Raw genomic sequence first — 26,310 nt, forward strand, 5'->3', positions numbered from 1 at the left:
CTCCTCCTCCTTCCTCCTCCTCCTCCTCCTCCTCCTCCTCCTCCTCCTCCTCCCCTCCTCCTTCCTCCTCCTCCTCCCCTCCTCCTCCCCTCCTCCTCCTCCTCCTCCTCCTCCCCTCCCTCCTCCTCCTCCTCCTCCTCTCCCTCCTCCCCCTCCGCCCCCACCCCCACTTCCTCCGCCTCCTCCTCCTCCTTTTCCTCCTCCTCCTCCTCTCCCTGTTCCCATCCCTCCCCCCCCCCCCCCTCCTCCTCCTCCTCCTCCTCCTCCTCCTCCTCCTCCTCCTCCTCCTCCTCCTCCCCCTCTTCACCCCCTTCCTCCTCCTCGTCCTCCTCCCCTTCCTCCTCCCCTTCCTCCTCCCCTCCCCCCTCCCCCTCCCCCTCCCCCCTCCCCCTCCCCCTCCTCCCCCTCCTCCACCCCCCCCCCCCCCTCCCCCTCCCCCCCCCTCCCCCTCCCACCCCCCCCCCTGATCCCCCCCCCCCCCCTCCCCCTCCCCCTCCTCCCCCTCCCCCCCCTCCCAGTGTTACAACATGCACCAGACCCATACTCTGGATTGCAGATAATGAGTCGCTACATATTACTACTTTACATGGTTGCACCTGTTCCATCCACCGAACTGCCATCAAAATAGCATACAGTTCCATTGTTAAATAGTTGTTTGTTCTTTTGTAAAGCTCAATATCTAGAAGTCAAGGGGATGATGGAGTTAAGTTTATGTTCCTACAGTGGTACACCTGTATAATCACTCAGGCACCTCAAGCAATTACTTAACTGTCAATCCAATTAACATCCATAGTGGCCACTGAACAGCATTTCATAGTTGCATTGTCTCCTCCCCACTTACTGCACTGCAGGAACTGCAGCACCTCACTAAGGTATCACCTGGCAGGACTTTCGATCCCTTGACTGTCATTATTGAGAATCACGTGAGCTCTTAATCTTCAGGAGTTTGATCACTTCATCACCCTCCCAGGCAATGATCATCCAGGCTTAGCCAATGCCAATATTGGGTTGTTCATGGTAAACTAATAGCACTGAAAACCAACTGTGAGAGAAACTCAACAGGTCAGGCAGCATCTGTGGAGGGAAATGGAGAGACAATGTTTTGGGTCAGGCCACTCTGCCTTGAAAAAGGATCCTGATCTTTAAGAAAAGTCCTGACCCGAAACATTTTCTGTCCATTTCCCGCCATAGATGCTGCCTGACATGCTTAGTTCCTCTAGTAGTTTGGTCAAGCCGCCAGCATCTGCAGTCTCTTGTGTCTTCTCTCTACCCAGTTGCACTATTACAGTGTTTTCACTACACACACTTTACAACATTTATCTTCAGGGCCACAAGAAATGGCCAGTAAATGCCAGCCTTGCCAGGAATGCGCACATCATAAGAATAAATTAAAGAGGAGTAGGCATCAAACTCATGTTCATAAGTTCTAGGAGCAGAATCAGGCCGTTCGGCCCATCAAGTCTACTCCATCATTCAATCATGGCTGATCTATAATTTCCTCTCAACTACATTTTCCTGCCTCCTCCCACCCTTGATACCCTTATTAATCAAGAATCTGTTAATCTCTGCCTTAAACATATTCATTGACTTGGCCTCTACAGCCATCTGTGGCAACAAATTCCACAGATTCACCACCCTCTGACTAAAGAAATACCTCCTCACCTCCTTTCTAAAGGTACATCCTTTTATTCTGAGGCTATGGCCTCTGGTCCTAGACACTCTCACTAGTGGAAACATCTTCTCCACATCCACTCTATCCAGACCTTTCACGTGCCAGTTCCTGATTATGAAGGGATTTCCTGAATTGATAATGTGATTTAATGCCATGTTTCTGCTCGTCTTCCTGAAGCTTTGATCAAAGATAAATACATTACATAGAGCTGATATTTCTGCAAAGTTAACACATTGCCAGCTGCTTATTAACCGACTCTCCTCTTGTAGTTCGAATGATTTTATGTTGGGTGGATTTGTGAACTTTTCAAACGCAAGTTACCCATAAGTAGGCCAAAAAATTGAATAATATACATGGTGAATATGAGGCAAAGAATTACAACCTTTCTAGAAATAATAATTGTGTCCTTAATGGGGAATAAAAGTAACATTCAATTGCATTCCACGATAAATGCTGATGATTCTTTTTGTGTTTGTTTACAGTTAAGTCATTTTAATACAATATTCTGTTGACTAACACATCAGCAGATGATCTGTTATGGCATGTGAGTCGGTTCTCACTTCCTTCTGAGTGTGATCCAGTTAACTCTCATGTTTCCCTTTATAATTGGTACTTATTCAAGGTGATAATTTGGCCCCAACTCCATTAACGATGCTTGAAATTAATGTGCAACTAAATAGTAAGATTAAACGAGAACTTACCAGTTCGAAGTTTGATCGTTATTTTATGAGGAGTAACGTTGAGGGATTACGTGAAGAACCCGCCAGGACGCATGCGTGTCATTCTTCAAAGCAGCGGTGTGAAATCACAGATAACAGTAATGACTGAACATAGTAAGATTAGAGAAGAGGATACCAGTTGAACTTTATGATCAAGGGTGGGAGCGGAGGGCACGTAATCCTTCAACGTTACTCCTCATAAAATAACGATCAAACTTCGAACTGGTAAGTTCTCATTTAATCTTACTATTTTACTTCGGAGGCACGTGAGTGACTACGTGAAGATTTCAAAGCTCTGTGATGTCATGCCGTGGAAACGAGTCCATGCATCACATCTGCCTTAATTGACTAAGGGAGGAATTGTGTTAACATGTTTAAACATGAATCCGACATTGAAATCCATGATAAATTTATTAACAACAAATTATAGCCCCTATTTTATGGGGTGAAATCATATTACAGAACTTAAAATTGATTCTGCAAAAGTTCCAGGTTTAACCACTGGTTTATGGTAGAATTGTTGGAACGTTTTTTCCCTTGACCATCCTGCTGTCTCCAGGATTTGGTCCATCGGTATGTCCAACTCCATAGCTGCCAATGTAGCTGCAGCCCTGGTGGAATGAGATTTGAATATGTTAGTATCCACCCCAGCTGTTGTTAAAACCTGTTTCAGCCATCTGGAAATAGTTTGAACCGCCACTTTTTTGTGGGGTTGCTTGTGGCTGATTAGTAGTGCCATCTCATTGCCCCTGATGTTTTTGGTGTTCTCTATATATAACAATAAATGTCTTATTATACAGAGACAATCATCTACAGGGTAGGCCCTAAATTCTATTTTGAGGCCTGATGATCCGGTCTGTTCTGTTTGACTAATTCGTGAATATGAAAAGTTATATTTCTTGTTGAAGAAGTCATTTTGTCCAGCCTTAACTTATGTAAAGACTGTACCCTTTGTGCTGTGACCAAAGCCATCAGCATGACTGTTTTATGAGTCAGTTTTTGCAGGGATAGAGCTGTTGCTGGAGACCAGTTCCTTAGCAACGTTAGGACAATACTCACATCCCATATTTGAGACTACCTGGTTCTTGGGGGATTGATATTAAAAATTCCCCTCATAAGTTTGGTTACCAGGGGGTGAGTCCCAACAGAATGACGCTCTGATCCTCGCCATAGCTATGCTGAAAGGGCACTTCTGGCGCAGTTAATGGCACTGTAACTGAGCACCTCATCATAATGCAGGCCTGCCAGGAATTCCAGAACAGACGTTATGTTCATCAAGCTGTAAGTGATGTTGTTTCTGTGACAATATATCTCCCATTTCCTGATGTATACCAGATATTGTTTTTTGTTGGACTGCCTGTGAGCCGCTGAGATAATGTTCAATGTTCGGTCCGTCAGTCCTAGTTCCAGTAGAGGTTTCTTTAGACTCTAAAAATTAATAAGTTTGTCGTTTTATGACATGGATGGCTATCCCCAGTTACGGGATGAACCAACAAATCTGGTCATTTCAGGATGGTGATACATGGTTCTAAGACCATGTCGAGTATCACAGGGAACCATGGTTGAGTAGGCCAATCGGGCACTACCAAAATACCAGATGCCGAGTCTTGTTGTATTTTGCGTAATACCCGACTGATGAGGCAGAAAGGAGGGAATGCATAGAAAAACAATTTCCCTCAATGCAGCGAAAAAGCATCTATCGCTGATGCCCCAGGGTCTGGTTCCCAAGAAACATAGTTTGGTAACTGGTGATTGAGTCAAGATGCAAATAGATCGATATCTGGTGTTCCATACCGTGCTACAATTTCAGCAAATACTTTTATATCCAACATCCATTCGATGTTTTCATTGAATTTGCGTGACCTGGTGTCTGCCACTGAATTTAGGTTACCTGGTAGGTAAGTAGCTGATATCCAAATATTTCTCTGGATACACCATTGCCAAATTGTATTAGCCAGATTGTCACATGATGTCAATTTGATTCCACCCATACGGTTAATATATGCAACCACGGTGGTATTGTCAATATGTAGTCTAACATGCTGGTGATATATTCCAGAACAGTATGACTTTAGGCCATAGAACACACCCAACATTTCCAGATAGTTTATGCCAAGTGTATGTAGTAATGATGCCTCCTGTGCATTCCATCTACCTCCACAACTGGAGATGGAATTGGTTGCACCCCAACCAAGCACACTGGCATCAGTTTGTAGCACCACTGAGGGGTTGCTGATAATAATAGGGCTGGAACAATGCCGAATGTTATCCCTCCACCATTTTACTTCCATAATTGCTTTGATTGGTAGCTTCATTGGTCTGTCGAAATGACCAGCATTAATTTTGAGTGCTTGTATTTTTGCCCTTTGTAAATTTTGATAATACAAAGGTTCAAATTGTGTGGCTGGAAAAGCAGCCACTATTTTGCCAATCACCCTTGCTACCAATCTGATAGATGGTTCACTGATGTCAATGAGGTTGTTGCAGGCCTCAGTTAAGGCTGTAGCCTTGTCCTTTGGTAAAGTTACCGACATGTGAACTGAGTAAATAATGAACAACAAATAATCCATTATGGTGGAAGGCGTTAGTTTAGATTTAACTGGATGGATGATAAACCCCAGTTTCTCAAACAATTGTTTGGTGGCTGATACAGCTAGTTTGGCTAATTCCAAAGTTTTGCCCACAATCAATATGTCATCTAGATAGGCCATGATCATATGTTTTTGTTTCTGAAGAAACGCTAGGGCTGGTTTCAGGATTTTTGTAAACAGCCTGGGGGCTGATGTTAAGCCATTTGGTAGAGCTCTATACTGCCAGGGCTGCCCCATGCAGTTTAATTTTAAATAACATCTGTGGTCAGTCCATATAGGCACTGAATAGTAAGCATTTAAGTCAATGCTAGCCATGAAGTAGCCTTCAGAAATCAATTGTTTGGCAGTAACACAGGTTTCCATTTTGAAATGAATATATTGCATATATGTATTCAAGTTGGTCAAATCTATGATGATGCAACAACCACCATCTTTTTTGTTTTTGGTAAAGATATTAGACACAAATTCCAGAAAATCGTGTCGGGTTTTTTCAATTACCCCCTTCGCGTGACGTCTCACCAGTTCAGCATGTGCTTCTAATTTTTCTTTTCGTGAAAGTACGAACGTTCGGTTCAGTACATGCTGAACTGGGGGGCTATTTTTGTGCACAAATTCAATGGTATATCCCTGGATACTTAGGATATGAGTGTTTGTTGTTAATGCACTCCATGCCTCCCAAAATAAGTGTAATCTCCCACCGATATGTGTATTATCCACACTTCCTATAATTTGTAAGGGACCAGACCCACCTACCTCGATGGTTACCAATGGAAGGTTTACTTCTTCCTGTGTGGTCTTCGAGGAGGTTGAGGCGCCGTGTCCGGGTTTGGGTTTGGGTTTGGGGTTTGCGCATTTTCCACGAAGGCCGGTCTGGGCCATGGCCTAAAAAAGACCGCTGTCCTGTAGCCCGGCCTTTGAGCTTTCACCAGCTTCTCCTGTTCTGCTGGTGGGTGCATAAGGGTGCTGTCTGTGGCTGTGGGAGGTCCTTGCTATTGTCGCCTTTATGAGCCCCAGGGTTTTTGCCTCCTCATCGAGCTCCTTAACCTGCTTGGACAGGTTTCCACCAAATAATAATATTGGTGGCTTTGTATCTCCAGGTTTGCACAGGCCTGCAAATTTTGGATTTAAGGCAGGTCGGATGGCACTCTTTCTGATACTATTGATTTCATACTGTGTATTGCAGAATAGTGCCAGTGCATCCTGTTGTTTTTGCGACATTTCTTTCCCATCCACTGTGCGAGCGAATGCTGTAATCCCTGCTGTTAGTAGTTTTAGTATTCTCTGGAGCTTGACATCCAGGCTTCTAACTGCTACTCCGACGTGTTGCCAGATACAATTATTTACGACTGGAACATTCAGGGATACACAATTTCCTGGTGCCAGATATTTGGCAGTGGTGTCCATCACAGCCTGTTCCTGTAGTTGCTTGAATGACAGGACATCAATGCTGGCAGATAGTTTCTGTTCTAGGTTTCGTCCAGTCTGATCCGGCTGTAAGTAGTTGGACACCATGTCACGTAGATTTTCTCCTTCCTGCACCCCCTGCACACTTGTAGTTTGTTCAACAAACCCCTCTTCGGGGTCAGCCCAGAATTGACCCCCAGTACTCCCCTCTGACGAGGGAGATGCACTGTGCAGCCCTACGTAAGGTGCTGCTGTGGGTGTTAGGTATGACCCACGGTGACTAGCCTCCATCTCCCGGAGTCTGTCACGTTGGAGCATTTGCTCCATGAGCCGCTCCATCCGGCTCCAGCGCGCACAGTCGCTGGATGCTCGCGGCTCCTCAAAGTCGGACTCATCAGAGTCAACGGCTCTGTTTGTTTTTCGTTATGCCTTCCCACCCGGCCGCGGTGTTGATCTGGCCGGTGCGGGGGCTAAGTCGGGCACAGCTGATCCCATTACAGGTGATTCCTGTGCCGCCGGCTGCTGCTGGCTGCCCGCAACTCCGCGGTCCTCCCCCGCCAGCTTTGTCGCAGCTCTGGTTGACTTTTTCAATTTGTCCATCGTTTCCCCACCTGTGAAACAGTATGGGAACAATAATGACCGCAGAGTAACCACTTACCTGTCGGTCCCGGCTTTTAAACTTGCCGCTGCGGGGGAACGTCCACCCCGCCTGTCGTTTCACAATGCGTGTAGCAATATGACACGCATGCATTCTGGCAGGTTCTTCACGTAGTCACTCACGTGACTCCGAATGTATATTCACTGTTATCAGTTAAAATTGTGCACCACATACACTCTTACCACTCGTATGGTTGTAAAACATTTCAGTTAGTTGGTATGATATTCAAGCACCCATACAATTCCTGAATGGACCTCTGGTGAGGTAGAACTGTTGATGATTAGTTGCTGCAAGCAATGTGCAAATAGAACTTCAGTTACCATAGTTTCCAGGCAGCAGAAGTCTCTGACATAATCAAAAAGAATTTGTATAATCTTTCTCCATTTGATCCACATGCATTTTTCACGGCAAAATTTGTGTTTATCATAGTTCAGCACAAAATGTGTTCAGTTCATTGCACATACAAGGCAGTTTATCATATTAATGAAGCAGTCTGCAGGAGCAGTGATTGTGAATCGCTCTCAACACTCTATCATCTAACTCATGAATTGACTGTGAAGGATGTGAAACATGTACCACAGCCTAATAATTAATTCACATTGAAGTCATGGGTTGTTTTTAATTGAATTTTTACATGAGCCAAATTGATAGGGCAGCTGTAGGAAGGCACGCATCTCTTATGAATTCAGAGGCAAGATTGAGCTTTCAAGTACAGTATTTTTTTTTAAAGAACCACCAATTGCTACTTGCATTACATATCAATGATTTGGACGAGGGTACCAAATGTCACATTTCCAAGTCTGCTGATAATTCTGAATTAGATTCTGACTACCTAAGAGGAACATGGGCAAATTGTATGACTGAGCAGGAGGATGGCAGGCAAAATAAAGCTTTGAGAAATGTGAGGCGTTCTACTTTGACAAAACAGAAAAGCGGAGATTGGGTCATGTGATGCCTAGTACATGGATGTGCTTGTCGTTAATTCACTGAAATAAGATGCAGATGAGACAAACAATTAGGAGAGAAAGTGGCATGTTTATCTTTATAACTCGAGGGTTCAATGACAGCATAGATAACTTATTGCCTTGGTGAGACTGCATATGGAGCACCATGTACAGTTTTTCTCTTCTTACCTCGATGAGGAAATGGGGCAAGGCTTCAATAGTGGGTTTGCAGCATGAGGTGAGATTGAGTGGACTAGGATTGTATTCTCCAGAGTTTAAGAATGAGAAGAGATTGCATCAAAACAGAGGTTCGTAAAGGCCTTGACTGTCTAGATGCAGAGGGCATATTTATACTGACTGAGGGTTTTATGACTAGGCACCTACTCTGAGAATAAGGAGCGAGCAGTTTAGACTGATATTTGGAGAAGTATTCTTCTCACTCAGGGGGCAGTGAAGCTTTGAGATTCCAAAAGGTTGTGGAAGTGCCGTTATTAGTTTCATACATGGCAGAGATTGATAGATTTCTGGATATTGTTGTTTTCAAGGGATATGTTGGTACGACTGAAAATGGCACTGTAGACGATCAGCCATGGTCTTGATGAATGGTGGAGCACTCAAATAGCCCACTGTTCCTATTTCATATGTTCTTTTGCTGATATCCACTATAAAGGATATCAAACATCTCTTGTTGAAATGATTTTTGTGTGAAGACTATGATAGCCATAATGCATTTTCTAATCTGTAAAACCAATGTCATTTATTTTATAGATCCCTGCTGAGGTTGTTCATGAGGAAGAAATACCACCTTATGACAATGATACGTCCACAAATAACCATAAGGAAGACGATGTGCTTCATGGAATGGATGATTACGGAATAGTTAAGGAACAGTGGAATGATCCAAATGGGTGGACAGGCGATGAGGATGGACTGGTTGAAAACACACCAGAATACAGCAAAACTAAAGAGGATGGACTGCCCAATAATACTGATCGCAATACCAGTACACTGGAGAATTCAGATGCACTACCCTCTGCAACAGATGAACTTCATAGTGAACAGGAGGATCCAGGGCACAAAGTCTATAACCCAGCCCATGATGACGAGATTGCAGGTATGGCTTCAGGACAATCTACTCAGAAAGATGAGGCGTCACTTAAATCTCAAGCAAGGCATGAGCCAGCGGATAAACAGGAGCATGTTGAAGTCACAGAGTTAGAAAAGGTTAGCACTGTAAAGGACTTTAATGAAATTCAACTGCTTTATCAGCATGCACTAGTTAATTGTTACAATGCAGTTTGCTTTAAGGATGTGAAGATGGTGCCTTTATATTGCTTATACACTGGACAGCTGAAAGTTAAACTTGGGAAGTGCAATTGTATGGAGCTTTATGGAATGAAAAAATGCAGTTTTGAGTTGGTAGTCTCCTGCCGCCCTTGTCCGGAAAGTTCAACTTGTTCTTGAGAAGAATCCAGTTTATTTGAATGCTTTAAGATACTAATTTGAACCAAAACTTAAATGCCGCTTTTATTTTGTAATAGCTCCTTCAGACTTTTTGAATATGGTGAATATATTTGATGTCCATTGGGAACTTTGACAGCCGGTGAGTCTGTGGTTGCAACATTACCGACTGTCAAAGCCATTCTGGTAGTGCAGTCATCTGCTTGCACTTGAAGAATCCTCTAGCGGGAAGGCCCCCCAATAGTCAGCAGGAATCAGAGGTGGAAATTTGTAGGGAGATTGCAGATAGTTGCAAGTATAATAGGTGTAAAAGTGGGGGTTTTAACTTTTAGATATCGACTGGGACAGCCCTTATGTGAAGGGCTTGGATGGTTACATTTGTGAAGTGTGTTCAGGAAAATGTGCTCAATCAACATGTTGATAGTTCCAATAGAGAAGAGGCAAACCTGACCTAGTCTTGGGGAATAAGGCAGGGCAGTTGACTGACGTGTTAGCGGGGAAGCTGCTGAACGACTTGAATTTAAATTTCTGGGTTAACATGCAGAGTTTTGAACATGTGTCTTTGGATCAACTGTCTGAGGAAAAAGCAGTGCTGGAGGAATCCAGAGGGTCGGACGGCATCTGTGGAGGGAATGGATAGGTGATATTTCGTGTTGGGATCTTTCTCAGATCAGTCTGAAGAAGGGTGCTGAACTGAAATGTCAGATTAAGCTGACATTCCACTCATTAATATATAATAGACTTGTGTGTCATCGTAACCATAATAAAAAAATGTTGAAATTTAAAGTTGTTCAGAATTGACACAATTCTGCTCCTGCTCAAATGAAGTGCTTGAGACAAATGGTTTATTAGTGTGCACCATTCGATGCAGCTCAACTATCTACAGCCTGTGGACTGAAGGAGAATGAAAATTGGGTTTGGTCAACTAAAGCAGTTGGCAAACCTTTGGAAATTATGTTGTAATCCATGAGAAGGTCTGATTAGATTTGTATTCTGCCACAAACACACTGTCTTTGAGGAAACTGCTCCAGTGCAAAGAAGTTGTCAGCCTTTTGGAGTCTATTTATAAATTCCAGGAGATAGTTAGTGATATAAGCCTGCAGTGATTGACATGACCTGGTCACTGCCTCTGTAAAGGCAGATGATAATAAAAGTTAATCTCCTCAGTTAAAGCAATTTAATTAGAATAGAACATCCTGTAAATACTCAACATATCAGGCAGCATTTTGTGGAGAGAGAAAACTATTCTTTTGTGCTCTGTTTGGAACGTGAATTGAACTTTGATTCAGGTACGAGTGCAACCAGGTAAGGCAGGCTGACACCAGTTTTACAGAGCCTATGGGATCACTGGCTTTATAAATAGAAACAAGCATGGAAGTTAGAATTAACAAATGAAGGAAAACATTATTAAGTGGGAAGCAAGCAGTCAAAGGCTGGCATGGGGGTTGAAGGCTGACTGAAACACAACAGACCTGAAATTGTAACCTGTCCAGATAGCCAGCTTCCCCCTTGGAAAATTTACCTCAAGATGTTTTGCTGTAAAGGAGAACATTTGAGGGGAGAAAAAGTGGATCTTTCTGGTGTAATGTCGTTTCTGGTGGAATAATTGCAACTGGGTCAGAACCAGATGGAACTGAGATGATTTTCAGCTAGTGGTTGTAACAGATGCTAATGCAAGATTCCATTGATCACCTATGTTTTAGTGCATCATGCAATCAAAGAGAAATATTTGCTATTCAGGAAAAGCACTGTGATTGTAACATATTTTCCCCATAGATGACCATATAGTGGCATCTCCGTTTGGAAGTGCATTTTTCAAAAGGATCGCAGTCTGAGTATTCTGTGTGACTGAATCAAACATGCAAGTTTACAATGTAATTATTCCAGCTAGTCATGACAGCATTTCCATTCCCTGTTTCTCACAGTTTCTCACCTACTTGGACAACTAGTATGTGGGCATGATAAGCATTCCAGTCATACATGGGGTACATTAGCCATGCTTGATCCTGCTCTTGTGCTGTACTTCTCATCTGTGAGCTGTTCAAATAGAAGATAGTCAAGAGTAGAAGCAATGGCTAATTTATTTTCCCTCTCACTTTTATAAACCGATGCCTTTTCCATTCCAGGCAAGATATCCTTTTTGGTATCAATCTCTTCTTAAATGGAACATCATTTGTTGGCTTTTGTTTGTTACTTTTCTCAGTCTTTGTTGAGCTCTGCTTTGCTCTCAGCCTCTCTTTTATGGCTAGCCTTACAATTGGTCTTTGAAAAATGGGATGTTACTATTGTATGTGTTCCAGTGCCTTCTCATTAACTACATGCCCCAGTTACACCAGGATATCATAGCATTTTAAGACATAGGAGCAGAATTAGGCCATTTGGCCCATCGAATCTGCTACGCCATTCTTTCGTCTTATCTATTTTTTCTCTCTGAATTCCATTCTCCTGCCTTCTCCACATAATCTTTGATGCCCTTATGGACACGGAAAATGGACACAACACATTATAGAGTTCAACACAAACGTCTCCCCACAGCAAAATCAAAAATTTCCACTGTAGGGAAATGCACCAGGAAGTTAAGTCCTCTTCCTCTGTGAAACATCCGAGGTCGGGGCCCATTTGTGGCCTTGCAGCCAGTCCGATGGTTTTCAGGGTCTTCTTGCCATGAAGATGGAACTCCGGCGTTGGGTGAAACATTCCTCAGCGACTTGTAAAGTCTGGAGCGGCTGCCTCCTCTCCGGAGACCGGGGCACTCGTAGTCCTCAGGCTGCGCCAGTTTGAGCACCGATCCCGGCGAACTCGATCCCAGGCTCCGCGGCGCTCCAAATGCAGCGCCGCCCGCGGCCGGATGCTCGCAGCCCCAGCTCCGCGATAGCAATGAAAACATTGTTCTTCAGCATTATTCCTGTCATTTAAATATCTATTTTAAAAAATATTTCCATTCTGGTAGTAAAAGTGGTATTGTTGGATTTGAATGCCTGCTTTCCTTCTCCTTGATTCCAAAGTGTGTAAGTTAGTGCCTGCATTAAACATTAGATAAAACAGCTCTGAAAAGACATCACATGTATTTTAAGCATTTTAATCAGCTAAAGGAGAGAACACCCCATTTGTGTTTATTGCTAATTTGGTACATCCCTCAGGAGAGGGGTAATACCTCAGCTGAGTTTTGAATGGCGGAACATTCATGTCCACTGGATGGATAGTTTAATAACACCTCTAGTTATGCTATAGGTTAAGGAAATTGGAAGAATTGGCTGAAAGACCATGGTTTGCATTCCAGGCACCAAGGGCACAGGAGAAATTCAGAAAACTGTTTGGATTTCATTTCAGGAGGTCAGCAAAGTCCAAGGGTAGGTCTTTCAGGTGCACAGACATGGTAAGATTTAGTACTTTACAAAAATGAGATGGTAGTTGATTTAGCATTATGTGGAGATTCATTGAGTAAAATATAAAGCAAACTCATTTTGTAATACTTATCATTGATTTAAATCAGTCTCAATGATACACATCAATTGGTTTTAAAAGCACTCACAATACTCTATGAAACAACTTCGGAACAAAAAGATTGTACTTGAGTATTCAGTCGCAAAGATAGATTCAGCACACAGACAAGATTAACAGGCTTGAAATTAAACAATTTAGTTCACTTTAGACAAGTGTGTCTAGTATTTGGTGCTGCATTTCTGCTGTGCCTTCTTTACACTTTGTAGGTTACAATTGAACACAATGTTAATAATGATAAAGCACCAAATGTGTGTAAAGTGTTTCTTCTGCTTTATAAGTATCAGCCGACCACAGTTCTTTGGCACCGATATTGCATTTTGATTAGAAGTTAATCATTAATCTCAGATCAATAACAAAAATCAGCTTTTTTTTGCCCACTTGAGATATTCATTGCACTTGTAGGAAAGATACATTTACTAATAGTAAAATGCATGTATTAATTTCTGTCGTACATGTTTATAAAAGTGACTTTGTGCTCATATTTCATTTCAGATGGTTATAAGAATACAAAATGAGGACCATGCACATTGTTCCTGACCCTAAATGAATCATAAGGTAAATCCATATATTCTGTGAATGATATTTCCTGACTGACAATTTATAAGGAATGCATGCTGTTCTAATTATTTGTTTAGGATGGTTAATCCCAAACAGGCGCAAGCTGATACATTTTGGGTTGATGCAAACGTTAGTGATATTGTGGAGAGCGAGGAAAGTTATCCAAGGCTACAGCAGGATAGATTTCCTGATGTAATGTACAAAATCCATCAGCCACCTCCAAATATGGAGTTGTTTTTCACTCTTTACCAAAACCAATTAATCCCAAATGGCATCCTCTAGGCTCCTTCTTATCTGATGAAAAGTTGGATGGAACATTCAATGATGGAATGAAATTCTAACAGGCAATTCATTTTGGGAAGTCAGAAAGGGGTAGTAATTGGTAGGAATGTTGAAGAACAGAGGACCATCAGGGACCAAGATCATATTTGCTTGAAAATGCCAACAGAGGTAGATAGGGTGACTTATTAGGATGCTTGACTGCACAGGTTGGGGCATAGAATATGAATGTTAGGACATTATCTTGCAACTTTGCGAAACACTAACGAGGTCATACTTGGAATATTGTGTGTAGTTCTGAAAAAGTTCACTTAAAAAGATAGACGAAGTACAAATTCTTAAGACCATACAAAGCTTTAATTTAACGTCTGACGGGTGTAGACCTAGAGACCCAGAGTTTCACGTCTGAATCTCCGGCACCAAACACAAAGAAATATCAGAAAACGCTAGTTTATATACGTACAGATATAAAACCAATTTCATGATGTAATGTACAAAAACCATCAGCCACCTCCAAATATGGAGTTGTTTTTCACTCTTTACCAAAAGCCAGTCATTCCAAATGGCATCCTCTGGGCCCCTTCTTATCTGATTAACCTCTTCAATTTACATAAAAAAACTTGTAAGAGAGCTGTGAATTATTCAACTTAAGTTTAAAAAAACCCTTTTCATGATGGGAGTTGTCCAAATCCCATCATGCATTACAATTAGCCTTTTACAACAGGAATCAGATTCAATTTTCAGATTCAATTTTAATTGTCATTGTCAGTGTACAGTACAGAGACAACGAAATGCATTAGACAACGAAATATGACAACAATCAATTAATAACTAACTCGTTCAGTTCAAGTCACTGCATCGTCGGAAGGATGTTAATTGTGCTGGAGAGGATGCAGAAGACATTCACTAGGATATTGCCCGGGTTGGAGGGCATTAGTTGTGGATAGAGGTTGGTTCCAAGAAGACCAAGGAGCTCATTGTAGACTTCAGGAAGTCCAGAGGTGGCACGCACACCCCCATCCACATTAACGGGACGGAGGTGGAACGTGTTTCTAGCTTCAGGTTCCTGGGAGTCAACATCTCCGATGACCTCTCTTGGACCCACAATACCTCTACTCTGATCAAGAAGGCTCATCAGCGTCTCTTCTTCCTGAGGAGACTGAAGAAGGTCCATCTGTCTCCTCAGATCCTGGTGAACTTCTACCGCTGCACCATCGAGAGCATCCTTACCAACTGCATCACAGTATGGTATGGCAACTGCTCTGTCTCCGACCGGAAGGCATTGCAGAGGGTGGTGAAAATTGCCCAACGCATCACCGGTTCCACGCTCCCCTCCATTGAGTCTGTCCAAAGCAAGCGCTGTCTGCGGAGGGCGCTCAGCATCGCCAAGGACTGCTCTCACCCCAACCATGGACTGTTTACCCTCCTACCATCCGGGAGGCGCTACAGGTCTCTCCGTTGCCGAACCAGCAGGTCGAGGAACAGCTTCTTTCCGGCGGTTGTCACTCTACTAAACAACGTACCTCGGTGACTGCCAATCACCCCCCCCGGACACTTATTATTTTTTTTTAATTCAAATCGTTTGCTATGTCGCTCTTCAAGGGAGATGCTAAATGCATTTCGTTGTCTCTGTACTGTACACTGACAATGACAATTAAAATTGAATCTGAATCTGGTTAGGGTGGGCTTATTTTCCCTGGAAAGAAGCAGGCAGAGGGGTAACATGATAGAAATACAAGCGAGGCGTAGGTCGGGCAGAATAGTCACAATCAATTGTTCCCAAGAAGGGATATCAAAAACATAAAGTCCTCGGTTGAAGATGAGATTAAGGACTTTTAAAGGATATTTGAGCAGAATTTTGCTTGATATAGAGAGTGTTTGATATTTGGAACTCACCGTCAGAGGAATTAGGTGCAGTCACAATGTTTAAGGACTATTTACACAGGCACTTGAACAGGTAAGGTGTAGAAGGATATGGTTGCTAACTCTCTCTACCGTTAACTCACTTGCAGGATTTAACACTGAAAAAATGTATTTGAATGAAAAACGAAGATAGATCTTGAAGTAACATCGTCAGCAGTGGTGGGCAGTCATCCAGTGAATCGATCGATATGCTTTAGATGAAGCTGCAGCTCTCAGATGCTTATGAAAATTTTTATTTTAAATGTATTCATTTTTCAAAAATCAAGCACACTTTGTGCACTCCCAATGCAGCTTGTCTAATATATTTGTTAGTAATATTTCATTATCGTATAACAGCTGAGGATATTACTTTCACCATGAATTTTGTTGATTACTCTTTTTGTAATTTTCTAATTAATTATTTCTGTTTTTGCATAATCAGCTGGCTAACTGTAAAATATAATTGCATTTGCTAGAAAATTACAGTCTCAGGCGATGAATTAAATTGATGATTATATAGAGAAGAATAAAGTAATAACTTTCAACTATTTAATCAGTGTAACATTCTTTGTCACAGTTTAATGAATTTTATAAATAATGAGAAGGCTTTTGTTTTATACTCCTGTGACTTAGGGGATGGCAATGATGCAGACTATTCAAAACATGTTAGCACAGACAACTTACTAGTCAAGCAAACTTTATGTCAGGTCTGATCCGAATAATGGAGTCTTTCGATATGTTTAATTTGTGAGTAACATTATGTTAGTTGTAATTTGATAAGAATTCACAGATCTATTAAGTGTCTCAGATCCTTGTGTGTTGATTTTTTCTTTGGATTAAATGAGCAAACTCTGTGTTCTTCACAACAAAGTAATAAAGGAGGTTTGGAAATTGTTGCTCGCGAATTGTCACTATGTTTGCACGATGGTCCTGTTGCTGTACAGCTAGTGTGGCTTTAAGAAATCCAATTGTTCTGTTAAAAGAAAAGATTTGGTGTTGTGTCCTCACTGAAATATAAATCCACTTGCCCATTATCTTTGTTTGTAACCAAAAATAATGAATTTTTTAAATGCTTTTAAAGATTTATCCCAGAACTACCAATTGGTTTGGTTTGACTCAAGCACTGCACAGAAATCACTGTTGTTGTCGCTGGGCTTGAACAGATGAAAGCTATAATAGAACATAGAACAGTACAAGGCGGCATTGTTGTACAGTGGCATTGTGCCTTACAGCTCCAAAGACCCGGATTCAATCGTGACTATGGACAGGCTAGGACTATATTCCTTGGATCACAGGAAAATGACGGGAGAATTTATAGAGGTCTAGATATGAATAGATAGGGTGAATGCACAGAGTATTTTACCTAGAACAGGGGGATCAAGAACCAGAGGACCTAGGTTTAAGGTGATATGGGAATAATTTAATACCTGAGGGGAAACGTTTTGGTGAGTATATGAAACAAGCTGCCAGACGAGGTAGATGAGGTAGGAACAGTAACAAAATTCAAAAGACATTTAGATAGGTACATGGATAAGAAATGTTTAGAGAGATATGAGCCAAAAGCAGGCAGTTCGGACTGTTAAAATTCATTTCACTTCAAACAGATAAAAATGCAATAAAATTAGTAATCAAGTAGTAAAATCATTATTTCACCGAGGCGGGTGTGACAGTTACTCTTACTGTATGTAAAATACAGACTATATAGAGTCAATCTATCCCCACACAAAGAGGTAATGTTCAATCAGATATATTTATACCCCAGTAATCAGTGATTCAGTAATACTTTATCTTATAGAGCATTGTACAGCCTCCTATTGCCTGCTAGGATTGACAGGTTCTTCCGAGAGAGGAAAGGTTAGCCCATATATGGTTATGCTGAAGAAGCTATTTTTCTGCAGATCAAGCACTTGTTTTTTTTTTACAGTATTGATGCACATTATAATCTTATAGAGTAAACAGTACAAGCCAAGTGTCTGAACATTCTCTTGATTGTTTTTCTCTATGATATAAACATTCATTTATTTGTGCAGTTATCCTGCTAGTGTTATGGAAGAAGGGCAAAAACATTTCTGTTAGCCTTTTTAATGTAATAAGAAAAAGGTGAAAGCATTTCTGCTAGCCTTGCTAGTGTAATAAGAAAAAGATGAAATCCATTTTATTGCTTCTAAATCTACAGCGGAATCCACTTTGTAAGTTACAGAGAAAGGTTGAATGTTAGGTCTTTATTCTCTGGAGCGCAGAAGGTTAAGGGGGGACTTGATAGAGGTCTTTAAAATGATGAGAGGGATAGACAGAGTTGACAAGGACATTGAGAGTGGACGTTTCCCATTGAGAGTAGGGAAGATTCAAACAAGAGGACATGACTTCAGAATTAAGGGACAGAAGTTTAGGGGTAACATAAGGGGGAACTTCTTTACTCAGATAGTGGTAGCTGTGTGGAATGAGCTTCCAGTGGAAGTGGTGGAGGCAGGTTCGATTTTATCATTTAAAAATAAATTGGATAGGTGTATGGATGGGAAAGGAATGGAGGGTTATGGTCTGAGTGCAGGTAGATGGGACTAGGGGAAAATAATTGTTTGGCACGGACTTGTAGGGCCGAGATAGCCTGTTTCCGTGCTGTAATTGTTATATGGCAACTTTGAAAACTTTAAACTTTCTCATTCCTTCCTCTTTATCATTTGTGATAACATTCACAAGCCCCGGTAGGTACATAATGGTCGCAAGTAGTTAACAATAAAAATCAGAGCGATGATCAATAAAAAGATATAGCCATAGTGTAATACAGTACCCCAGAGTCCACCAAACCAACTGGAAGGCTCCCAGCTCCCATTCCATTTATTGATCCCATGCAGGTCACTACCAACCTTATGGATTTTCTCAATTTCCTGGGCAATGTGGGCAGCAAGGCCGGTGATATTAGAAGTGTCATCGCGGATATAAATGCAACACTCACAGTTTATGATAGCACAGGTGCCTCCTTTTTCTGCCAAGATAAAGACTAGTGCCATGTGATTTTGTACGGCCATAGTGCAGGTGGCAACCATTTCTGCTGTAATAGACGTTATGGCCACATTTGCCTCTGTTATAACGTCATAATGTCTCCATGGCGGAGGCCATATTGATCAATGCCCTTCTTAGCTGAGGTTCCTCATTATCTGCCCAGTCTAGGTTGCTCTTTATTTCAAGATTCAAGATTCAATTTATTTGTCATTTGGACCCCTTGAGGTCCAAACGAAATGCCGTTTATTTGTGTCACCACCTTCTGGTCTAGGCAGTTCAATAAGATTGCATTTGTGGTGATTTGCCGCCCTGATTATATACCTTGTCACCAGCATAAGTACAATAGCCTGTTGTAAATCTCTCCCAGAAATCAGGGGCTCCCTCCTTTGGCAGGGGCTTACACTCTAGGACCTTTCCTATATCTATTGTATGGGGTGTACAGAGTCAGGGCATCAAGCATGTGGTTAAGTCATAGAGTTTATGCGTTGGGTGGTGCGTTATATTGGGTCTCTAAATCCTCCCATGTATTTAAATCCATAAGCCTCTTCCATCATTCTACCTTGATTGGGTTCACTAAGGCTTATATTAGGGAGAACACGTCGCGTGCCGACGCGTCATAAAATCGGACCGTTGACCTGATATAGTTCACAAACCCCGGTGGGTCTTTATTCCTATCTGGGGCTTGGTTCCTAATCATCATCATTTCTTGGGGTTTCCAGGCCATATATACTCTCACAGTTTGTGGTTGGTTACCTTGTCCTGCCAGCTGGTTCATCATTGCCCTCATAGGAAAAATGCGTTGTGATCCGCTACCCCCCCACCGCCCCCCCCCCCCCACCCCCCTTCTGGCCTCTCGCTTGTTTATCCTAACTCTTTCACCGATCGTCTGGGTAACTTCCCCCTTTGCCTGTTCATCCCCACTCCTCTCAGCTTCGTCCTCTTCTACTATATCTGATTCTTCTCTTAGAGGTGCGGTTGCTCTCTGGAATTGTCTAATCAGGGGTGGGTATCTAGAGGCATAAGGTGGGGGTAGTGGAGGATGAGATAAAGGTAGAGGTGGTCCACACCATTCAGGGTGGTCCTCTATCTCGTCTATGAACAGGGTCGCTATGCCAGACAAGGGATCTGCAGAGATATTTTCATTAACCAGTTGTTTTTTAATGACCAACTGTTTATTACTTTTCTCAGCACTAAAGTTTTCCATTTCAGATTTCTTTTCCTGGTTATCAAACCACTGGCATTGTAATTATAATTTGTTCATCAGTCTTTAATTTGTTCATCTTTCTCACGCAGCCCTATCCCTTTCTTATTCGCATTATCCATCCAACTCTTATGCCACCACGCATCCCAATTTCTCTGTGCTTCATCTTTCCATTCCTTAATTCTTTTCTTCCACTTTTTACCCGCCTCTCGCTCCCATATCAATTGTTCAGCGGTTTTAATAGTATCCACATTCCAGTCCCCCCCCCTCCTGGCCAGGCTTAATTTCCTAATCTTTTGGTCAATGAAGCAGACAATTGTCAGTAATCTTTACATTTCCCTGGATCCAAATAACACATATGCTGTACCATAGCGCTCCCATCACTCTTATTCAGAGCCTGTCCGATTACTCCACTCAATATCGGCTTAATACCGCAGACAGCCAACTTAGTTTGAGTCAACAATCACAAAAATTGTCTCACCTTGCGTTGTCTGTTCTGAAAGATCTTGGCAGGGAACCAGATCACTTCGGACGAAGGACCAAAGTGTTCCCGGGCACTTTCAGGAGTTCAGACTCAAGGGGCCTGATATTACACTTTCTTTCCCCCATGGAGACCCCGGCCAAACTGTAGCCTCTTACTCCGTCTTCAGAGATTTTTTCCAGCAAGATCCTAGCAACATAGAAACATAGAAAATAGGTGCAGGAGTAGGCCATTCGGCACTTCGAGCCTGCACCGCCATTCCATATGATCATGGCTGATCATCCAACTCAGTATCCCATCCCTGCCTTCTCTCCATACCCCCTGATCCCTTTAGCCACAAGGGCCACATCTAACTCCCTCTTAAATATAGCCAATGAACTGGCCTCAACTACCTTCTGTGGCAGAGAAATGTTTTTCTCATCTCGGTCCTAAAAGACTTCCCTCTTATCCTTAAACTGCGACCCCTAGTTCTGGACTTCCCCAAAATCGGGAATAATCTTCCTGCATCTAGCCTGTCCAACCCCTTAAGAATTTTGTAAGTTTCTATAAGATCCCCCCCTCAATCTTCTGAATTCTAGCGTGTACAAGCCGAGTCTATCCAGTCTTTCTTTATATGAAAGTCCTGCTATCCCAGGAATCAGTCTGGTGAACCTTCTCTGTACTCCCTCTATGGCAAGAATGTATTTCCTCAGATTGGGAGACCAAAACTGGACACAATACTCCAGGTGTGGTTTCACCCAGACCCTGTACAACTGCAGTAGAACCTCCCTGCTCTTATACTCAAATCCTTTTGCTATGAATGCTAACATACCATTCGCTTTCTTCACTGCCTGTTGCACCTGCATTCCTACTTTCAATGACTGGTGTACCATGACACCCAGGTCTTGTTGCATCTCCCCTTTTCCTAATTGGCCATCATTCAGATAATAGTTTACTTTCCTGTTTTTGCCACCAAAGTGGATAACCTCACATTTATCCACATTATACTGCATCTGCCATGCATTTGCCCACTCACCCAACCTATCCAAGTCATCTTGCAGCCTCCTAGCATCTTGCAGCTTTGTGTCATCTGCAAACTTGGAGATGTTGCATTCAATTCCCTCATCCAGATCATTAATATATATTGTAAATAGCTGGGGTCCCAGCACTGAGCCTTGCGGTACCCCACTAGTCACTGCCTGCCATTCTGAAAAGGACCTGTTTACTCCTACTCTTTGGTTCCCGTCTGCCAGCCAGTTCTCTATCCACATCAATACTGAATCCCCAATACCGTGTGCTTTAAGTTTGTATACTAATCTCTTATGTGGGACCTTGTCAAAAGCCTTCTGAAAGTCCAGATATAACACATCCACTGGTTCTCCCTTATCCACTCTGCTAGTTACATCTTCGAAAAATTCTATAAGATTCGTCAGACATGATTTATCCTTCATAAATCCACGTTGACTTTGTCCAATGATTTCACCACTTTCCAAATGTGCTGCTATCCCATCTTTAATAACTGACTCCAGAATGTTCCCCACCACCGATGTTAGACTAACTGGTCTGTAATTCCCCGTTTTCTCTCTCCTTCCCTTTTTAAAAAGTGGGGTTACATTAGCTACCCTCCAGTCCTCAGAAACTACTCCAGAATCTAAAGAGTTTTGAAAAATTATCCCTAATGCATCCACTATTTCTGTGGCAACTTCCTTAAGTACTCTGGGATGCAACTTATCTGGCCCTGCGGCTATTTCCTTAAGTACTCTGGGATGCAATGTATTTGATCCTGCTCAACTATGCCAATGTTAAGGTTTGTTTCACTTCAAACAGACAAAAACACAATACAATTAGTAATCAAGTAGTAACATCTTTATTTTGCTCAGGCGGGTGTGGCAGTTACTCTTACAGTATGTAAAATACAGACTATACAGTCACTCTATCTCCACACAAAGAGGTAATATTCAATCAGATATATTTATACCCCATTAATCTGCGATTCAGCAATACTTTATCTTACAGAGCATTGTACAGCCCCTTGCCTGTTAGGATTGACAGGTTCCTGCGAGAGAAGAAAGATTTGCCCATTTTCTGGTTATGCTGAAGAAACTATTTTTTTGCAGATCAAGCACTTGTTTTTTTTTTTTTACCTTATTGATGCACATTATAATGTTATTGAGTAAACAGTATGAGCCAAGTGTCTGAACATTCTCTTGATTGTTTTTCTCTATGATATAAACATTCATTTATTTGTGCTGTTATCTCGCTAGTGTTATGGAAGAAGGGCGAAAACATTTCTGTTAGCCTTGATAGTGTAATAGGAAAAAGGTGAAAGCATTTCTGTTAGTCCTGCTAGTGTAATAGGAGAAAGGTGTGAAAGCATCAATTTGATTGCTTCTAAATCTACAGCTGAATCCATTTTGTAACCTTTAATCTTCAAACTTTCTCAGGACTAGTGTAGAATGGGCATGTAGGTTGGCATGGAAATGTTGGACCAAATGGCCCATTTCTGTGCTGACTTTAAAACAGACATTAATATACTTATGAATATAAAATAAATCAAAGGATAAGGATTAGTACCAAAGTAAATGAACAACCACAATCTTATAGGTGTATAAGGGCCGAATATTTCACTCATTTTATTACCGATGTTCTTATTTCAAGGTGGATTATGCGTGAAAAACTTCATTGACTTCAGCACCACTGCTGCCACAACCTGGACATGATTCTCTCCAATGGCACCAAGCATGTCTATACTGCTGTCTCAAATGGCCAGTTGAAATCCACCACCCATCACTTATTTCATGATATATTATTTTCTTAGGTTCAATCTTCAGCTCTAGTCCTCCAGCCAGATAGTGAATCTGCATTAGGTTGAAGTCAAAGTCAAAGTCAATTTTATTTGTCACAGAAAGAGACTCCGTGAAATCGATGCCAATAGGTGTTCTGCTGCCAAGATTGACATGGCCTCTGTCTTCAGGTTCACCATGTTTCCAGTCTCCTTCAGGGTTGCTTTGCACCATATTTGCTTCTTGTTGAATAAGGCATGAGAAGATTTCATTCCTTTACAAACTTGGGTGCCTTTTCTTCCTTTAATGCTCTCAATCTTTTGATGGTCAGCAGCTTATAGGGCCTAATTCACGACTAATTCACAACCTTTTTTACTTGTGGACATTTTTCATCAGGCTAGAAAAATGCCCGACCTACTTGATGCCACAAGTACCTACAACTAGCATCACGACCTACCTATGACCTACCTTCGACCTCCTACGACCTCGTGACGACCATGCTGCGAGTATGAGTCAAGGGCAAACTCGGCAGAGGTCGTGAATTAGGTCGTGAAAGTGGGACAGGCCCTTATATCAAACCACCTGATTCTGATCTGCTGGAGAAATGACTGATCACTTGCCTGGATTTTGTGTAGCTGCTACATCTTGATAATTATTTGTAATTTAATACACATGTGAGTGGTGGCTTGGTCTATTTGGGTATTTGAGCCTACATCAAGTATGGTCATTCAGAATTATCTATCATAAGTGATGTGGGAAGTCAAAATTATTTTATTGTAAATGAACTAATTCATGCATACTTTATTCTGATAGTTGAACTTAAACATATTTGTAATATTTCATGACTTAGTATATCTGCAAAACATGTCATATTGATGAGAGAAGATTGTTTGTACTAGATTCCACCTAAGTTGAAAATTGCAGCAAGTTTAGAAGAGTGAACGCCAGTAAAATTAACCTCATTCATTTTTTATTCATCCTCGTTAACGGCTGCAAAATGGAGGCAGCATTTAGAAAAATATACAAACTACGAGTCTCATTGTTTATTTTAGCATTGTTGAAAGATCATTAACAACATTCAACACATTGAACCTCACATGACCTAATGTTTTCTTCTCCATGATAGCTCTGGTAAATCTATCAATGCATTCTTTGTAAGTGTGGATTTTGGATAAATTATGGGAAAGTACTTCAGGGTAAAGGCACCGCATAGAAATGTTAACGGGGAAGATAAATAGTTTTATTAAATGGAGAATATTTTAATGTACGATGTCTTGAGAAATGGTAAGATTTATTGACCATGGATTAATTCATGCAGAAGGCAGTTCACTAAGCTTTATTCTATGAAGGTATTTGATTGTGATTAGCTTAATATTAAATAATGGAAAAGATTTCTACATATTTCATTTCTTTCCTATCCTGTCCTAATCACTTAGATTATCCCCATGTATTTCAAGCCACAGTGGAGAGGCATTGACACAAGTCCTTAGAATTGTAAGACAAACAGAATTTATAATGTTTCACTTTCAGAGATAAATAAACTCAGGCAGATTGCTATTCTTTAAGCTAACAGGGAAATATTTGAAAATTGCTCGGCTTCAGAATGCAAATTACCATGCAGGTGTATCACAGTATTCCAGTAAGACGAAGATTAGATTCAGTAGAGAGCTATTTTAATTGGTTCTTTTTGCTCACTGTCCATCTGTCAAAGCATATCCGGTTACTCATGTTGTGGCATAGATTCTATCTGACAACTCAACGTTCAGAGTAAGTGTGAAATCATGCAAACACGATAACAAATCACCGGAAAGGTAGCAATTTGCCTCCAGCAATCCCAGCCTGTGTCCATGGAGCAATTGCTTCAGCAATTAGTGGAGATAGAATCGCCACTGAGATCAAAGAAATATTTGAGGTAGCTTGTCCTGTGATCAGAACTGATGTGTCCTATTTCCATCCCAGTATCAGTAATTGCTTTGGTGCAACAGAATGCACCATTTGGTCCTGGAAGGAATGGATTGCACTTATTTGCAAAAGATCAGAAATATTTCAGTGGGAACTCTGAATTATGGTAAATTGTCCCTTCCTGCAAAAATGTTGATGTTGTTTAATGGAACTTCAACATTTATTGAGCCGAAAGGAAACTTAAAACACCACAATACTAGTATCAGTGTATTGTGATGTTTTAAGGTTCCTTTCTGCTCAATAGGTTCATAGCTCATAAGTTTGGTCTTGCAATAAAAATACTGACCCAGTCAGCCACAATCAGGCTAACCAATATTTGGGCAATATTCTATTTTTGTCACAAGTATATTCTAAATAGACATTCAAAAGTAGAGTTTGTGTCAGAAAGGTTGACTTTAGATATAGTTTCACTAAAATAGGATCTTTATTCTCCAGATATATAAAAAGAGACACAAAGTATTGGAGCCCCTCAGCAAGTCAGGCAGCACCTTTGGAGAACATGGATGGGAGATGTTTCAGATTGGGGTCCATTTTCAGATTGGTTGTCGGGGAGGGGGGAAGAAACATAGAAACATAGAAATTAGGTGCAGGAGTAGGCCACTCGGCCCTTCGAGCCTGCACCGCCATTCAATATGATCATGGCTGATCATCCAACTCAGTATCCCGTACCTGCCCTCTCTCCATACCCTCTGATCCCCTTAGCCACAAGGGCCACATCTAACTCCCTCTTAAATATAGCCAATGAACTGACCTCGACTACCCTCTGTGGCAGAGAGTTCCAGAGATTCACCACTCTCTGTGTGAAAAAAGTTCTTCTCATCTCAGTTTTAAAGGATTTCCCCCTTATCCTTAAGCTGTGACCCCTTGTCCTGGACTTCCCCAACATCGGGAGCAATCTTCCTGCATCTAGCCTGTCCAACCCCTTAAGAATTTTGTAAGTTTCTATAAGATCCCCTCTCAGTCTCCTAAGTTCTAGAGAGTATAAACCAAGTCTATCCAGTCTTTCTTCGTAAGACAGTCCTGACATCCCAGGAATCAGTCTGGTGAACCTTCTCTGCACTCCCTCTATGGCAAGAATGTCCTTCCTCAGATTTGGAGACCAAAACTGTACGCAATACTCCAGGTGTGGTCTCACCAAGACCCTGTACAACTGCAGTAGAACCTCCCTGCTCCTATACTCAAATCCTTTTGCTATGAAAGCTAACATTCCAT

General features: G+C 41.7%; 1 protein-coding gene across 1 annotated transcript in view; it reads left to right on the forward strand.

Annotated features, from left to right (window-relative positions):
• The window catches only part of LOC129697058 (doublecortin domain-containing protein 2), a 116,492-nt gene extending 99,120 nt beyond the window's left edge, over positions 1-17,372 (forward strand). The window contains 3 exon segments of the mRNA XM_055635268.1: positions 8,757-9,102; positions 13,446-13,508; positions 15,803-17,372. Of these exon segments, the coding sequence (XP_055491243.1) occupies positions 8,757-9,102; positions 13,446-13,468 (369 nt within the window). The 3' untranslated portion in view covers positions 13,469-13,508; positions 15,803-17,372.
• The last annotated feature ends 8,938 nt before the right edge of the window (positions 17,373-26,310 follow it).

This window comes from Leucoraja erinacea, chromosome 5 (genome assembly GCF_028641065.1).
Source record: "Leucoraja erinacea ecotype New England chromosome 5, Leri_hhj_1, whole genome shotgun sequence".
Lineage (NCBI taxonomy): Eukaryota > Metazoa > Chordata > Chondrichthyes > Rajiformes > Rajidae > Leucoraja > Leucoraja erinaceus.